At 43.9% G+C, this 17,920-nt stretch overlaps 1 protein-coding gene across 4 annotated transcripts in view; it reads right to left on the bottom strand.

The window, feature by feature from the left end:
- HCFC2 (host cell factor C2) overlaps positions 1 to 14,285 on the bottom strand; it is a 30,122-nt gene extending 15,837 nt beyond the window's left edge. For 3 of the 4 annotated variants that reach the window (XR_008912141.1, XM_007503352.3, XM_007503353.3), the window contains exons 1-5: positions 14,035 to 14,280; positions 11,345 to 11,493; positions 10,299 to 10,459; positions 7,302 to 7,510; positions 3,569 to 3,653 (exon numbers count right to left, since the gene is read on the bottom strand). Coding sequence is in view for 3 of the 4 variants with exons in the window: in XM_007503352.3 (XP_007503414.2) it covers positions 3,569 to 3,653; positions 7,302 to 7,510; positions 10,299 to 10,459; positions 11,345 to 11,493; positions 14,035 to 14,197 (767 nt within the window). In the remaining variant the exon portion in view is untranslated. Of the gene's footprint in view, positions 1 to 3,568; positions 3,654 to 7,301; positions 7,511 to 10,298; positions 10,460 to 11,344; positions 11,494 to 14,034 lie in introns of all 4 variants that reach the window. The other variant, XM_056798785.1, reaches the window with a different exon arrangement.
- Between the last annotated feature and the right edge of the window lie 3,635 nt (positions 14,286 to 17,920).

The following is a 17,920-nucleotide window of genomic DNA, read 5'->3' as shown; positions in this document are numbered from 1 at the left end:
ATGAAAAAAGTAATATCTAGCAGTTCTATAGTGCCTACTGTATGAAGTGCATTTATCAATATTACCTCATTTGGTTCTCATAAGAACCATAAGGGTTAAGTGTAATAATTATTTTCATTTTACAAGTGAAGCCACCGGAGTGAGCAGAGGTCTTATGACTTGCCCAGGGTCATAGTGCTAGTGAATGTCTGGGATTGGTGTGCTTCTATCCAGTGTACCAGAAAACTAAAAATGCTCATATATGAGTGAGGTTGAAAAGGATAGGAGTTTACAAACTTTCTTGCTGAGGGATGGCTATGCCTTTTGTTTGTTTGTTTTTAGCTCCTTAGCCAGTCAGCAAGATGAATGGCAATTTACCTTTTAAAATTCTTCTTGCTTTATCCATTGTGCCACTTAGCTGCTTAATTGGAATTGGTTGATAAGAGCAGGAGCCATTGTTTCAGTAGCCATGAATGTAGCTGAAGCAAACACTATGGAAGCAGTTAGGGTTTGATCAGACATCAACGACTCCAAGCTAATTCACCATATCTGGGGGCATTGCAAGTCATCTTGTCTTTTGCAACATGAGCAATATGGAAATCAGTTTTAGATGACCGCACATGTATAATCTATATCAGATTGCTTGCCGTCTCAAGGAGTAGGGTGAGAAAGTAGGAAGGGAGAGAATTTGAAACTCAAAATTTAAAAAAAATGCTGGGTCACCAGAGCCAAGATAGCAGACAGAAATCAGGGATTTACCTAAGGTTTCCTAAATTCTCCTCGATATGACTTTAAAATAATGTCTCAAAACATTCTGGAACAGAAGAACTCCAAAAAGGATGAGGTTAAAGAATTTTTCTGCCTAGAGACTTTAGAAGGCCAGCAGGAAAGGTCACTCCCACCATGGTGAAAATGGAGCAAAGTCTAGCACAGGCTATACCCCAACAGAATAATAGCAAGGCCATGCCTTACTCTGTCAGCAGCAAAGCCATGTGCCCTGACCCATCAGCAGCAGGCCCTTAAGGGAACTGAACTGGCAGAAGCAACGTCTGGAACTCTTAGTCCACAGACAGTAAGGGGCAGGGGGCGGTCAGACAACTTAACAGAAGATCAGAGGTCCTTTTTCTAGCACTGTGGGCAGGAGTCTGTTTCGTAGCTCATATGTGGGTTCTAGTTCCAGGCCTGGTGGCTGTCCCAATGTAAGAACTACCATTAGCGACAAGCACTAGAAGTAGTAGAATTTGCACCTATGAGGGATTTGGGATGTTGATCACAGTTCCAAAATGTAAAGTAAAAGGCTGGTTATTCACAGTCCAGAGTATAGGCCAAGAGAGTAGTGAACACACCTCTTTGTATATCACATCACCTTGGAAGAAGTGAAAATGTATAGAACCACTCCACCCCATTCCAGCACCACCTCTGAAAGCACTTACATTTATAAACAAAATGCCAAGCTTCAAACAATGCCTCCTCTACCCCAGGAGCAGACTTAAAATTTAGCATAAAAGTCAAGAAATAGGCTACAGAAATGAGCAAACAACTTTAAAAAAGCACTTCACCATAAAAAGTTACTGTGGTGACAAGAAGATCAAAACAAACAGAAAATGACAAAATCTCAATGAAAAATGTGAATTGATTTCAGGAACAAAAAAATCCTAGAAGAGCTCAAAAAAGGATTTTAAAACTCAAATAAGAGAAATAGAGGGAAACTGAGAAAATAATTGAGTGATAAATAAAATAAAATTTTTAAAACAGTCTGTAGTTTGGTAAAGGAGGCACTAAAAATACTGAATAAAAAGATGTTAAAAAACAATAAATCAAGTGATGAAAAGGGCAGCAAAAACCATTGAAAAAAGGAACTTCTTTAAAATAAAAATTGGCCAAATGGAATAAGATATACAAAAATGTATTAAAGAGAACGTCTTAAAAAGTAGAACTAGCCAAGTGGAAGAGACTCTAAATGAACACTAATGCAAATACCAACAACATGGAAATGGGTTCGAATCAAGGACACATGTGATACCCAGTGGAATTGTGCGTTGGCTATGGGAGGAGTGGGAGAGGAAAAGAAAATGATCTTTGTTTCCAAGGAATAATGTTTGAAAATGAACAAATAAAATAATGTTTAAAAATTAAAAAAAAAAACTAAACTAAACATAAACTACAACATAATGTTAATTTGTGGTTTTCTTTTCTTTTTCTTTGAAACAAACAAACAAACAAAAACAAACCTCTTACTTTCTTAGAATCAATACAAGTATTGGCTCCAAGGAAGAAGAGCAGAAAGTGCTAGGCAGTTGGGGTTAGGTGACTTGCCTAAGGTCAGTTAGGATATATCTGAGGTCACATTTGTATGCAGGACCTCCAGGTCTGGTTCTTTATCCACTAATCCACCTAGCTACCCCTTCAAAGGTAAATTATGAAAGGAAAGAACTTGATAACCATGCCACCTTGTGAGGCAGGTAGTACAAATACTGTTCCTATTTTTTTATACAGGAAAGCTAGAACTCAGAAAATATTAATGACTTGTCCAGGGTCACAGAGTCAGTGACATAACCAAGACTCAAACCCTTATCCAAGCCTGACCTCAAGATGACTGCTCTTTTTATCATATATGATACCTGTCATATTTCAGTATGGAAAATAATGCACCACAAACTTAATGCTTAGATAGAAGCAAAGGAAGGAAAGACGGTTAGAAGGGAAAGAAGGGAGGGAAAAAGGAATGGAAGGAGGGAAGGAAAGGAAGAAGAAAGGGAAGGGCAGGAGGAGAGAGAAAGACAGGAGGGAGGAAAGGAAAGAAAAGGGAGGAAGGGAAGATTTACAAAGTACCTATTTTTGTGTCAGGCACTGTGTTAAAGGGCTTTACAAATGTAATCACATTTGATCTTCATAACAGCTCTGAGTTAGGTGCTATTCTTATCTCTATTTTAGAGTTGAGGAAATTGAGGGAGATAGAAATTAAATGACTTGCTCAGGGTCATGCTGTTAGCATCTGAAGATGGATTTGTACTTAAGTTTTCCAAAATCCAGGCCCAATGTTCTACTCTCCATGTACCTAGCTGCCTCAAATGGATCAAAGTTCAGGATAAACTCATTACAAGAAGAAGCTTAAGTCCCTCTGATGTTTCTTTTACTTGGATGGATTTTTGGTGAAGGAAGAAAGCTTTTGAAAAAACAGAGTAGGCCAAGAAGAGCTCTTTGGGGGAAATGGCCAGTTTCCTAAACTCTAAGGAAGCGTTAAGTCATAGAACTAGAGAGCATCCTTTAAACAAATGGCATTTAAGAGAAGGAGGATGAGCAGAGCAGATCCAACACCCCAACAGAAAAAAGGAGAGCATTCTCTGGAAGGCAGCATACTAGCAGTTTGAGGAAAGGCTACATGTGCCAGGCCTATAGTGTCCAAGGCATTCTACCTCAGAAGGAGCCCCGGTGGAAAATGGGCTCCCACAAGGATTTCCCATTCAGTCAGTCAAGCCAAGAGGTGGCATGGGCAAGGCTCTGCCTCTAAGAAGATCAGATCAGCTGTTGCCACTCTTGAGCCCCATGTCCCTGCCATGGGCCAAACTCTTAACAGAACAGAACCTACTTGTTTCCTATGACATTAGCTGTGTGAAGACTTCTCGGGAGCGGTACAGATCCTTTGGTTTCTGGTTGGGACCAGGACATGGTTTCTGAAAGTTAAACAGACACAAACCTCTTTCAGTGGCTTCCATGACTGTGGCTTTTGCAGATTCTTTTGACAAGAAAGTATGTCATACTAATTCAACTTTAATAAATAATTTCCTATTGAATGCTGGACATGGAGTCAAGAAAACCTGAGTTCAAATCCTACCTTAGATGTTTACCAGCTGTGTGACCCTAGGTAAGTCATTTAATCTCTCTGTGCCTCATTTCTCATCTGCAAAATAGGAATAACAATAACGCTTACCTCCAAAGGTTGTTGTGGGGATCAAATGAGATAATATTTGCAAAATATTTTGCAAACCTTAAAGTACTATATACATATATAAATGCTAGCTATTATTATTATTATTATTGTAAAATGTGTAATAGTTGACCAACTTTATATAGACATATTCCAGTACTGCTTAAAAGTAACAATAGCTAACACTTTGTTGTAGTTCAGCCATTCAGTTGTGTCCAACTCTACAAGACCCCATGGCCAAAGTCCAAGTTTTCTTGGCAAAAAAAATGGGTTTTGTCATCTCCTTCTCCACTGTGTCCCCATTTGACAGATGAGGAACTGAGGCAAATAGAAGTTAAGGGCCTTGGCCAGAGTTTCAGTGTTCTGAGGCTGGATTTGAACTCACATCTTTCTGACTCCAGGTCCAGAGCTCTAGCCACTGTACCACCTAATTGCCCAGCAACAACAGTTGAGTGGACTTAATAATAACTGCTAACGCTTATATAGCACCTTAAAATTTGCAGATCCCTTTACAAATAGTCTCTCATTGATCTTTACAACAACCCTAGGAAGCAGATACTATTATTATCCCCATTTTACAAATCAGGAAACAGGCACTCAGCTTAAGGAATTTGTCCAGGGTCATACAGCTCCTTAGTGTCTGAGGTAAGATTTGAACTCAGGTCTTCTGACTCTAAGTCAGTTTAGGCCTCTCTCCACCATGCCACCTATATGTCTTAATGAAGAGCTACTTATTCATCTCTCTCATTGCTTACTCTGCAGAATGAATAGCCCCAAAGCATTTCAAAGAGATGATGGTCTCAATTTCACAGGATCATAGGTAAGCATCATAGAGGGGGAAAGAGAAGAGTAGCTCACCTGTCCTCTAGTCTTGGTTACGTCTGGAAATCCCTTGGGGATCATTCACCAACAAGCTAAAACCTCTATCATCTTGCTAATAATAGCAACACTTGGAAAGCCTGTGTCTGCTCCTTTGGGGTTCACTCTATCAAAGTTATCATTCAGTCCAGATTCTGGTAGCTGTTATCTCCCAGCCCTCAGAGCATTTCCCTCCTTTCTCAGCATTCAGTGCCTGGCCCATAGTCTCTTTCCATTCCACCTCTTGTCCTCATAACTTCCTGTCTCTCAATTTTCTCTCCTCCTCTCCCATACTCCCACACTCCACTTCAGCTGCACTCAGACACCCCCAGCCCTGACTATCATTACCCACAAGTGCCCTCTCCTTCCATAACTAGGCACTCTGAAATTCCCCTCTCTGATTCCAGTCTAAGGCCAGGCCTTACTCTCCCCAAACTTATCCCTCATCTCTCTTCTAACGCATGATTTCTTTGCCTCCTACCGTCTCCCAGGCCATCTATCACCCTTGCCCTGGCTCCTCTCATCCCCTCATTTTGCCCTTTTAGTGAACAGCTCTAAGCTGGCCTCCCCTCCCAAATCCTTTGCTCCCTCATATTATCCCTGTTCCAGTCTTAACGAACTCAAACCCCAAGCCCAGATTACTTTTCTCCCCCTACCTCCAACCCACCACCTCTGCCCCTACTTACATGCTTTTGGAGAGAGCTGGAAGGAGTCTTCCAACCCAGCTGACTGGATCCACCACAAATTTATTTACTCTAATCTCAGCTTGGCCTTCTTGGCATCAAGGCAGTCTTTTTCTCCTTCAAAATTGGTTCTCTATCTCACTTACCACAACCATTTGAAACCCTCTCTTCTCTCCTCAAGCCCCAAAGAACACCCCCACCCTGATCTCCCCCTACTCCCCCAGGCTCTTCAGTTCTACTTTACAGAAAACCCAAAACAAACAAAAAAGGAGGCTTTCTGCTGAGACCTCCCTCTTGTCCCTTGTTTACCGTCATCCCACCATTTCCTCTGTTACTCCGGTATCTGATGAGATGGTGGTCTTTTTCCTTACAAACAGGGCAATCCCTCTACCAGCATCTTTGACCCCAACCCTTATTGTTTGTTTGTAGGAGGCTGCCCTAATCATTGCCAATTTAGTGGTAGCTTTTCAATTGTAGCCTTGACTGCTCCTCTACAGCTGGCCTCCTCTCCTCCTGCATATTCTCTCCTGCTGGGATTTTTTGACATGCTTCTCTCCTGGTTCACCTCCTGCCTCTCTGATTGCTCCTCCCTAGTCTTTTTTGGTTCACCATCCATATCCTGCCTCCCCCCCCCCCCAAAAAAAAATTATGGGCACCCTAAGGCTCTGTCCTGGGCTTTCTTTTCTCTCCACATTCTTACTTGGTGACTTCATGAGTTCCCATGGGCCTCTACACAGAAGACTCCCAGGCCTAGTTTCTCCCTTATGTGCTAGTTCTGCATCCAGAACTGCTTATTGGAGATTTTACAGTGGATGGTCCACAGACACCTCTAAATGAGCATCTTCCTTCTTTCCTATTCCCACAGAGGGCCCTATCCTCATCATTGACCCCTCTCTGCAACAGCCCCTACTCCTCTATTCAAACCAAGGTGGCTTCTCATCACCTCTCCCCTCAACTATTACAACAAATTCTTCAGTGGACTGCCTGCCTGTCCCTTCTCTCCCCTTTCCAATCCATTCTTCACACTACTGAACACAGGTCTGACCCCATGGCACTAGTCCCCACCCTCCCCCCGTAAGCTCCAGTGGCTCCCTGGTGTTTAGCACTTTGAGCTTTTCCCAACCTGGCTCCTCCTACGTCTCCAAATCTTCTGACAGACTCCCCTCCTAGAACTCTCTCATCTAGCCACACAAGCCTCCTCGTTCTTCCCCCAAAGAACTCCATCTTCCAGCTCCCAACCTCAGCACTGGCCGTGCCCTGAGCCTTCCCTTCCCACCTTCCCTCCTTCTCATCCCTGACTCTTTCCAAAGCTCAGCTCATGCCTTTTCTGGTGCACTCCTCACAGATGTGTACACACACATGCATGTACACACTTTCCGTTCATGACGTCCATACTCACGTGTCTACAAGCTATCTCCTCCTTCAGAGGGAAGAGACTGTAGCCTTGATCTTCATTCTGCCTGCCATACATGGGCTAACACAACACTAGCGGGAGTAGATCAATCGAGAAGCTCCCCACACCCGGGCCACCCTCAGGGACCAGTCATAGAACCCAACGCATTTATTAGAAATACTTCTGGGTCTATTTCTTTAATAATAAATTTAAAAGGAAAAAAAAACTCTTCCCTTCCATCTTGGAATCAATACGGTGCATTGGTTCCAAAGCAGAAGAGTGATAAGGGCTAGGCAATGGGGGTCCAGGGTCACACAGCTGGGAAGTGTCTGAGGCCAGATTTGAACCCAGGACCTCCCATCTCTAGGCTTGGTTCTCAATCCACTGAGCCACCCAGCTGTCTAGTCTGGGTCTATTTCAGTGGAAATAGACCTGATCTGGGGTCTAAAACACAACTCACCTAGATCAAGTTGCCATAAGTCATCAAGTCGGGAACCACACATTCCACCAAAAATGTACATTTTGGGATTCCCTGAATCTTTCCTGCAATATATAACGGCTGTGTGGGATTCTCGTGGGGAAGGCATGATCCCTTTGGTCACTGGAATGCTCCAACCCACGACGCCAGACCCATGCTGCAACTCCAGTTCATAGAAGTCATTTAAATATCTAGAGGATGAAAAGCAAATTAAGATTTTTAAACCCAGCTGGGGATACTTAGGAGAAAAAAGTATACACACACATACCCACGGGTACATATACCCACATATCTATGGTATGTGCCCATGTCTGCAAACATATAAGTACACACAACGTATGCAATGCACTTTCATGTGTGCATGCATATAGGCGTGTTTGTGTTATGAGCATGTCTGTAGCAAATGGGCTGTCGGTTGAGGGTTCTCCAGAAGGGCCTGGAGGAGAGGAGCTTCCTGGAATCAGGGGGACCTCTGTGTGTGTGACCCTTCCTTTAGCTTGGCTGAGACACCAGCTAGGGAACAGGTGAGAAGTCACTTTGCATCTCAGACTCAGTTCTTCATTTCTTTGTTGGTTCTTTTTTCATAACTGCATGTGCACACACATACGCGCATGCACACACTCTTTTTGGAGTCTTCATTTCCAAGGTGTGGAAAGAGGCTTTCCTTCTCTCAGGATCAGCTAAAGATTTTGCAGGCCTCAAGGTGATTTATTCCTTTGGGCCAAGATCAAGCTAGCCAAGAGCTGTAAAGGGCTCGACAAATCCTTGTGTCCAAAAAAATCTCCCTCTTTTATAGGTGATAGCAGAGAAGTGTAAGAACAGGCTCTTACCAACAATCACCTTCTTCAATCAAGAGCCTAAGCCTACAGATATCCTGGAAATGGCACAGAGCTACAGTGTCAGACATAGAGTCAAGGAGTCCTGAATTCAAAACCTGCCGCAGACACTTGCTAGTTGTGTGACCCTGGGCAAGTCATTTAACCCCTTTGAGCCTCAGTTTCCTTATCTACAAAATGGGAATAGCAATTGCACCTATTTCACAGAGTTTTGACTAGGACCAAATGAGATAATATCTGTAAAGCCCTTTGAAAACCTGTTGAAATAAATGCACCTTATTTATTAAATATTAAAACTCACCTTAGAATATTCTACTACCTAAGTAAGTGAAAATGTAATAAAAATAATAATTTATAATAATATAATGTTTGAAAGGTGATTTACAATTTACATTTTAATCATTTTATTCTATTCCCCAATTGTGTGTTTATGACTCAAAGTGTTATGATTTAGGATCTCCCACTAATTAAAAGCTCTGGTAGTCTGTCTGAAATGGTAAATTGCATCTCTAAATAGAAACTTTGTTATTTATTTGTTGGTTTGTTTATCTGTTTATTTATTTATTTTAGACCCTTACCTTCAGTCTTGGAGTCAATATTGTGTATTGGTTCCAAGGCAGAAGAGTGGTAAGGGCTAGGCAATGGGGGTCAAGTGACTTGCCCAGGGTCACACAGCTGGGAAGTGTCTGAGGCCAGATTTGAACCTAGGACCTCCCATCTCTAGGCCTGGCTCTCCATCTACTGAGCCACCTAGCTGCCCCTTAAACTTTGGTTTTTAAAAAGGAAGAAGTTCTCTGCTTAATGGGGGCCAGTTATTTCTTAGTACTGAAAACAAATTTCCACTAGAAATCTCCAGAGTCTTGGTGTATAAGAGAAATCAGCTTTCCCCCAAGTTGTTTGGTCAAATACACAGATCTGAGATTTTGAAGGAAAGAATAAAAGCACAAAAAAGGTCACATAAGCAAACTTGTAATGAATGATTTCAAGGCCATCTTGCCAACACACTGAGTAATTTGCATTGGACCTACACAATATATTACACTCTCCCCTCTCCCAACAACTCCCAGTTTGTGGAGGCTAAGAACATAAGCAAAATCTACATTTGAGACTCACTCCATTCTAAAAAACAACTACAAAAATTTAACTGAAAAATACAAATTGCCCATATTAGTCACTTAGACACTGCTTCAAGTCACAGCATTTGAAGATAGATATCATGGGGGTGTGCAGGGGCCGGATTCTAACACTGATTATTAAATATTCAGTGTGAGCTTTTGTGTGTTTGAAGTCAGAAAATACTACAAATCAGGCCTTCACTTACTGTTCTGTTGTTTGTCTAGCCTTAAGAAAGTGAAAGAAGATGTTCATAATGCAGATTAAATGGAAAAGGGTGTCCTGTGTTTGTTTTTCTGGACAGCTGGTTGCTAAACTAGCACACTACTGGATAACAGTAATTTAACTTAAAATTTAAAACCTCTAAAATATAACTCTGAGATGCTCTATATAGAATCCAGGATGGGAAGGCAATAAGCATTTATATAGTACCTATGTGCCAGACACTTTTATAAATATCTCATTTGTTCCTTACAACAACTCTGGGAGACAGATGCTTTATCGTGGTGGTTCAGTCATTTAAGTAGTATCTATCTCTTTGTGATCCCATTTGGCGTTTTCCTAGCAAAGAAAGATACTGGTGTGTTTTGCCATTTCCCACTGCAGCTCATTTGACAAATGAAGAAACTGAGAAACAAGATGAAGTGACTTGCCTAGGGTCACACAGCTATGAAGGGTCTGAGGGCACATTTGAACCCGGGTCTTCCTGATTCCAAGCCTGGTACTCTATCCACTGCACCACCTAACTTCTTGGTGCTAAGTATCTAAAGCAAGATTTGAATTGAGGTCTTCCTGGCTCCAAGTTCAGCACTCTATCCACTGTATCACCATCATGTCTAAGGAACCAAACAAAATTAACCTCTTCTCCCTCCCTCCCCAAAACCCCATAAAGATATGGTCTCCATTAAATATAATTAGATTAGGCCAAGAGAGCCCCTTAGTTGAATAATAAATTGAATGACAGAACCCAAAGCAATTTCTAATTTTCTGTTATGGCTTAAAGCACTTCATCTGAAACTGGTCAGCATACCTGGGGACGTTACTGTTTGAATCTTCACTCTCATTGGCCAGGCCACCAAATAAATAACACTTATTACCATATAAAGAAAAGCTATGCCCAAGTCGAGGACAAGGAGGTAAACCAGTAGCAGGAGGTCGAGGTTTCACTTTTTTCCAAAGCCAACGGCTTGCCTTTAAAAAAAAAAGGAAAAGGAAAAGAAGACTAGAAGTGCTTATATCACCAGGAGCATAGAAGTTGCTATAATAAACTATCTCCTGAATCTAAATTAAGGCAAGTCCAAAATAACTAGAGTTGCTCTACCTCCCCACGTTCTGCACTTTATTTTTTGAAGGGTAAAAAGCAAACAAGGAATTTTAAATGCATACAGCCAAGGTATCATAGAGTTCTTATAATTCAAACTCTATCCTAGCTACAGAATATTACAGTGATGACCTGGAAAGAAGTATTTACAGTTTGCAAAAACAGTTTACATATGTTAAGTCACTTGATTTAAATTGATAAAGGTAATCTTGAAGACACTCGAATTCTGAGATACTTTTTAAATAGATGCAACATCTTTTAAACTATGTTAAATATAGCTTGTGTCAAGTATTACTTTTGTTATATTTCTCTCCCAGTGGGAAGTGGTAAAGCATCAACTTGTAATTAACCAGAATGCTAGGTTCTCCAGTTTCTTAGTCTCAACATCTCTGTCCCAAATTCCTAGTAAAATGGGATACTTAAAACTACTTTCAAATTGATTGCTTATAAATGACACATCTTGCCCTCCTGGGAGAGTTATCAATGACTGCTTAAGCTTTGGGAAATTGAACACTTTGTAGGTATATGAATAAAAGCCATTGCAAGGTGTGGAAAGATGTAGTTTAACCCACAGGCAAAATGAATACTGCAACAGTTATCTAAAGTCCGAATATAGAAGCAACATTTGTAATAGGTTTCTAACCATAGGGCTAATAGCTACTTCCTGAAATGGAAACATTTGCTGGATTAGCAAACTACTTATAACCTTGAGGCTTTCCACCAACACGGGGTGGAGAGAAGCAAGCTGTGCTCACCTGTAATTCATAGAGCTCATTGCTGTACCTTCCATATTCAACCATTCCTCCAAAGACCAGGATTCTGGTGCCATCACAGACAAACCCATGGGCAGCACAGCCTGGAGGAATATCACCTCTAACAGCAGGCAGGAACCACTGGTTTGTAACTATCAAAAAAAGAATCCACAGAAAAAAGTGAGTTCAAGTGAACTTAGAAGTGACCTGAACTTGTGGTTTTACTCACTCCCAGGGTGAGATCTCCCTCCACTGGAAGATTCAGAAGGAGCCACTTAGCTCACAAGGCCAATGTGGACATTTGTTTTGCTTGACTATACATATTTATTACAAAAGGTTTTTTTTTTCCTTTTAAATTCAAGTTGGATGGGAGTGAGAGAAAATGCTTTTTAACTTAAAATGAAAAAACAGAATAAATGAAAAGGCAGGCAAGGAAGGAAGGAAGGAAGGGAGAGAGGGAGGGAGGAACAAACTTCCCTCCATCTATGAAGTTCAGGCAACTGGTCTATAATATTCTTAGATAGTCTTATAATATAATAGTATATTATATATATATATAGTCATAATATAATAGTTTTATAATATTCAGTACCTAGGGTACTGAAAGACTAAGTGATTTGCCCCGTCATAGGACCACAACTCTAGAGGCTGAAGGGATTTCAGAAATTATCTACTTCTACATCTCCTTTTACAAATGAGAAAACCGGGGGCAGCTGGGTAGCTCAGTGGATTGAGAGCCAGGCCTAGAGATGGGAGGTCCTAGGTTCAAATTTGGCCTCAGATACTTCCCAGCTGTGTGACCCTGGGCAAGTCACTTGACCCCCATTGCCTAGCCCTTACCACTCTTCTGCCTTGGAGCCAATACACAGTATTGACTCCAAGACAGAAGGTAAGGGTTTTAAAAACAAACAAACAAAAAAAATGAGAAAACTGAGGCCCAGACAGATTAATAACTGCTCAGTCACAGAAATAGTAAGTGGCAGACACAGTAGTGAACCCAAAGACCTACGTAAAACTTTCTCAGGTTTTCCAGACCCGGAAGCAGGGCTTCAATCCACAAAGTAACATCCCTTTTGATATGTATGAGCAGAGGACTTTGAAATGCAATTCCCCCAACTCAACCCTTTCCAGTGATTTAAAAGGTAGGTGAGATTAAGTTAGCTGGACTGGGGTACTTAGGGTACCAATAAATCAGAATAGCTAGAGGTTAATCAACTCACTTAGTCACCGCATTAGTGTCAAAAACTTCCAGATAGACTTCAAGTCCATCATTCAATCCATTGCTCCCCACAGTCTCTCTCAATGAAGTTTATTTGAGTGAGGAATACAGGGGTTGATTATTCTCTTAGGGCAGCCTAGCCAGAAGGAAGTCACTCGTGATGAAACAGGTGGCAGATAATAAAAGTCATTAGCCTTCTGCACAAACCGCCAGGGAGAAAGAAACAGCTTCCCTTCCAATGCATGGAACATTTGCAAGAGAGCAAAAAATAGAAAATTAAAAAGCCTCACTTCCTCTCCTAGGAGGGCCAGTCTCTCAGAGGTGGGGCTTGCTGGTCCAGGATACTGGTGATTTGCTGGAGAGCTAGCTTGGGTCCCTTCTGACCGCCCCGGGGATCTAAGAGGTAGACCAGCTCACAGATGAACCTCAGCCTCATCCTCTTCTTTCCCGGCTATCAAAGCTCAGATGAAAACTCTCTCAGGACAACGAATCCTACCAGATGTTACTACTAATCTTGAGAGTCAGCTTGATGAAATGGAAAGAACACTGGCCACAAAGTTCCAAGTTCTGCCATTATCCTGAATTTGAGTAAATCACTTTCACCTGGTATGGCCTCAGTTTCCTCATCTCCAAAATGAGATGATTGGATTAGATGGCCTCTGGGGGTTCTAACAGATCAAGAGTTATGACTGAAGGGTGGGGAGTCGGAGCTGGTTCTTCAATTAGGTCAACAGTCATAATCGGTCAGCATTGGTGCTCAAATCCCAAAGACCATAGAGAGGGACCCTAGGATTCATCTATTAAAATATTCTCCATTTAGAGCTGAGCAGGACCTCCTAGGAGACCAACAGTCCAACCCCTTCATTATACCGGGAACAAAGAGCCCAACTGTCTTACCAATCCAGGGCATTAGGGGCTAAACGGAACCAGGGGCTGGATAGGAACCAGGTTTTGTCTGAGTCCGAGTCAAGAGCTCTGCTCACGACAATAGGGAGTGCGACGACTCTCTCCAACTCTGGTTCTCAGAGCCCAAGCAGCCCCTATGTTTATAAATGGGTAAATTGAGGCTGAGAATGGCCATCGAATGGAGGGTATAGGAGCTCATCGAGACCAGTCCCCTCGTTTGCATCTGGGGAAACTGAGGCTGAGGATGATAGTAGAACTGAGGAATATCAAGAGGCCACCATCTGGTGGGTGGCGGAAGGGGAAACTGAGGTTCAAGGGAAGGAGGGCCGGGTTGGCTTGGACCCGACTGGACCGGGCCGACATCTCGGGGCACCGGGGGCCAGGCCTCGCTCCGGAGAAGGGGAGAACGGAGCGTGGCCAGAGGCAGGGAGCCCGGGGACAGGCCCGGCGCCGTGACAGCCGGCCAGGGTCCGGGTCAAGGTCAAGGCCGGGGTCAGCGCCGGGGTCACGGTCAGCCACTGCAGCCCCAGCTCGGCGCCCGCCCGCCCCGGGGCCAATCGCTGCCTACCTGTGTTGTAGACGTGCAGTTCATCCGCTATGCCCTCGTTGCCTCCGCCGAAGATGATCATGAGCTCCCGGATGGCCACGGCCCGGTGGCCGTGTCGGGCACGGGGGACCTGCCCCGTGAACGAGGAAACCCGCCTCCAGTTCAGGAGGGAGGGAGCCGCCATCTTGCTCACCCCCGCCCCCTCGGCGGCCCCACAATGCACCGCTCCCCGGTCGCCGCCGCCGCCGCCCCACCTCCTCACCTCGCCCGGAGGGGCGGGGCCCACGGGCGCGGTGGGCGGGGCGATAGAGGGGAGGAGTCTCTGGTCCCGCCCCCTGTGGGCCATGGGCGGGGCGGGACTGTCCCGGAGAGAGGGGGAAGAAGTGGAGAAGGAGGGGGAAGAAGGGAGGGAGGGAGGAGCCCCGCCCTAGGGGGAGGCAGAAAGAGGGAAAGGTGAGGAGGGAGGAGGGAGGAGCCCAGGGAGCCCCGTGCAGAGGTCCTGTAATGGGCGGGCTAACTGAAGGAGAGAAAGGTGATGGAGAATGAGGAGGAGGAGGAGGAAGAGGAAGGAAGGAGGAGCCCCACCCTTCGGGGAGGCAGAGAGAGAGAGAAAGATGAAGGAGGAGGCGGGAGGAGGGAAGAAGTAGGAGGCAGAGGAGGAAAGGTGATGGGGGAAGGGGAGGAAGAAGGATGGAGAAGGGAGGAGGAATAAGTGAGAAGTGAAGAGGAGGGGAAAAGGTGATGAGGAGGAGGGTGGGGGACAAGAAAGGAAAAAGAGGAAAGAAGGGAGTGGGGGAAGGGAGAAGGGAGGATTGGAGAGGAAGGAAGGAGGAGCCCCGCCCTAGGAGGAGGTAGAGAGGGAGAAAGGTGATGGAGAAGAGGGAGGAGGCAAGGAGGGAAAGGTGATGGGAGAGGAAGAGGAAGGAGGAGCTACACTGTAGCGGGAGGTAGAGAATGAGGAAAGGTGATGGAGAAGGAGGGAGGGGGAAGGAGGAAGGTGAGAGAAGGAGGAAAAGGGAGGAAAGAGGACCCCCGCCCTAGGAAGAGGCAAGGGGGTAGGGGAGGGAAGGTGATGGGGAGGAGGGAGGAGCTCCAGACCACGCCCAAGAGAAACCTCTATGGGCAGCTGGTCAGAAGCTGTCCCAGAAAGAGGCTGAGGTGACGGGACCGAGGGGGGAACCTCAGACTCTGGCCATCGAGAGACACGAAGGGCGGGGGCGGCTGTCCAGGATGATCGATGATGGAGGAGAGCAGAGCCGAGGGCCCATCCCAAGGAGAATCAAATGATAAGAGGAGGCTATCAGAGTGAGTCGGAATTGTAAGGGTCAGGCTGCCTGAAGGGAAGAAGGTAGAGAAAGATGGTAGAATCCCTTGGCAGGGAGGAGGAGAGGAAAAGTGAGGGGAAAGAAAGGAGGAAACCAAACTGCGACCCTCCAGCTTGTTTGCATTGGGAATCATTGGGCGGTGGTGGGGGAGGGAGGGTCAGGGCAGTAGTCATCTAAAGTCTTGAAGATGGAGCTTGGACCTTAGGAGAAGCTCAGTACTCCAAGTCTACCTTTGATCTCATCATTTTGGAGATTCCTTCCAACTGCAGGTTTCTCTGCTCTTTGCTTTCCCACTCACCCAGCCACTCAACTCCCTAAGATTCTTGTCTATGCCCACGTTCTACCAACAAGATAGGAGGAGCTGCTGTCTTGTTTTATTCCAGGGATGGGCTTGGTTACAGTGTATAAAAAGTTTGGTTTGATCTATGCTGGCCACTCAAGCAACTGGTCAGAGGGTTCCTTTATGACTTCTGTAGGCCAAGACTGAGGTGGACCCACAGAAGCCTTTTCTGGGATAGCTATGAACTTCTGAATTTGAAGGATCTACCTTTGAAGGACCCACCTGGTGACCAACTGTAACTGGTTACCTGAGAGTGAATTTGAACTTTGGACTTCATGCCATTTGAATGGGGAAATTGAAGTTGTTCAGTCCAAATGCCCAGTGAAACTAGTTTGGCCCAATAATTTGCAAATGGTAGGTTAAGGAAGGGGCAAGGTTCCTCATTAAGCAATACTTTTTTTTTACCCTTACTTTCTGTCTTAGTAACAACTCTACAACAGAAGGGCAAGGGCTGGACAAGTGAGGTTAAGTGTCTTGCCCAGGGTCACACAGCTAGGGAATATCAGAGACCATATTTGAACCTAAGTCCTCCCAATTCCAGGCCTGACACTCTATTCATTGTACTACTTAGCTACCCCAAGTTTTTAATTTTTAAGTCCTCCATAAGCAACTTGATTGGCTTTAATCCATTGCATCTAGAGTTCCTAAACTCAAGAGACTTACCAGCTTCAGTTTCCTCTAAAAGACAGAGATTACAGGTATAAGTAACTATGTTCGGCCAAAACATAAAAAAAAAAAATTCACTGACCCCAGGCTAAGAGCTCCTGGTCTGAATTCTAAAGAATCTATTATGGAAAATGCTATCCATCTCTAGAGAAAGAACTGACGGAGTCTGAATGCAGAGTGCAGCATACTATTTTCAGTTTATATGTGTGTGTGTGTGTGTACATTCTTATTTCACAACATGATCAAATTGGCCTGGGGGGAGCTCTTGGTCTAGTCAATCCTTGGGAAAATAGAATTTTGAGTTAGAAGGAACCTTTGAGATTATCCAGCCTTCATCACTTAAAAAAATACATTTTAATGCTTTCTGAAGGGGCAGCTAGGCAACTTGGTAGATTGAAAGCCAGTGAGAGATGGGAGGTCCTGGATTCAAATCTTGTCTCAGACATGTCCTAGCTGTGTGATCTTGGGCAAATCACTTAACTCCCTTAGCCCTTAAGGCTCTTCTGCCTTGGAACCAATACACAGTAATGATTCTAAGACATTAAGAAAGTAAGGTTTTTTTATTTTTTAAATACATTTTAATGCCTTCTATCTTTACATTGCAGTCATTTTCTACTCTTCCCCCTTGAACTTCCTCTTGTAACAACAATTAAGTAAACCACATCTGATACAGTGGTTGTATCTGATATTGACTATAGTATTCTGCCCTAGGAGTCTCTCTCCCCTCTGCTGTGAGGGAGGAGATATGTTTCATTTTCTCCTTTTCCAGATACAGTTTGATTTCCTTTGATTTCTTTTCATTTATATTGTTGCAGTCACTCTTGTCTCTCCTTATTTTGATATTCATCAGTTCATACAAAACCCTCAACTTCTCTGAATTCTACATACCATTTCTTGTGATCCATGAAACTTCCATTATGTTTATATGCCATCGTTTTCTAAGGCATAGTCCAATTCACATGTCCTCACTTTGCTAGTCCCTTGCTACGGGTGCTATTTTGACTCATAAAGGACCTTTTTTTTTTCTTGACAGAAAACACTTCTATTTTCTACTAGGTGAGAGTGAGGGAGGCCTAAAAATGGCCAACCTTGAGAAAACAGGAAGGCCTAACAAGCTGACCTGTCAGAACCATAAATATACCAGATCCTAGCAGGAAGGCCTAATGAGCTGGTCAGCCTTGAGAAACTTGTCAGAACCATAAATATGCCAAACCGCCAGCTGCAGTAGGTACCAGATAAAGGTCAGGAGGACCCCAATAAATATATCAAGCAACAGACCAGGAAGACCCCAATAATATAGAATTGTCAAAGTTCCAAGAATAGTAGGAAGCCGATAAGAGCCATACATGCAGGCAATATTCCAAGGATGGTATATAATAGATAAGGTACCTACAGAAAAGTATAAAAAGCCCAGCCTGTCAGAAGCAACTCGGAACTCTGATGATAGAGGTTCCCACTGATGCACGTATCAGTTCAATAAATGGCCTTTCTCTGCCTGTTTGCGTTGTTCGTGGACTTCCATGGTGGTGGGTGAAATCCCGGACCTTAACAAGAGGAAGCCCTGGCTTCTTGAACC

The sequence above is a fragment of the Monodelphis domestica genome, chromosome 5 (assembly GCF_027887165.1).
Source record: "Monodelphis domestica isolate mMonDom1 chromosome 5, mMonDom1.pri, whole genome shotgun sequence".
NCBI classification, from domain to species: Eukaryota; Metazoa; Chordata; class Mammalia; order Didelphimorphia; family Didelphidae; genus Monodelphis; species Monodelphis domestica.
This window is presented reverse-complemented; position numbering and strand designations above follow the sequence as displayed.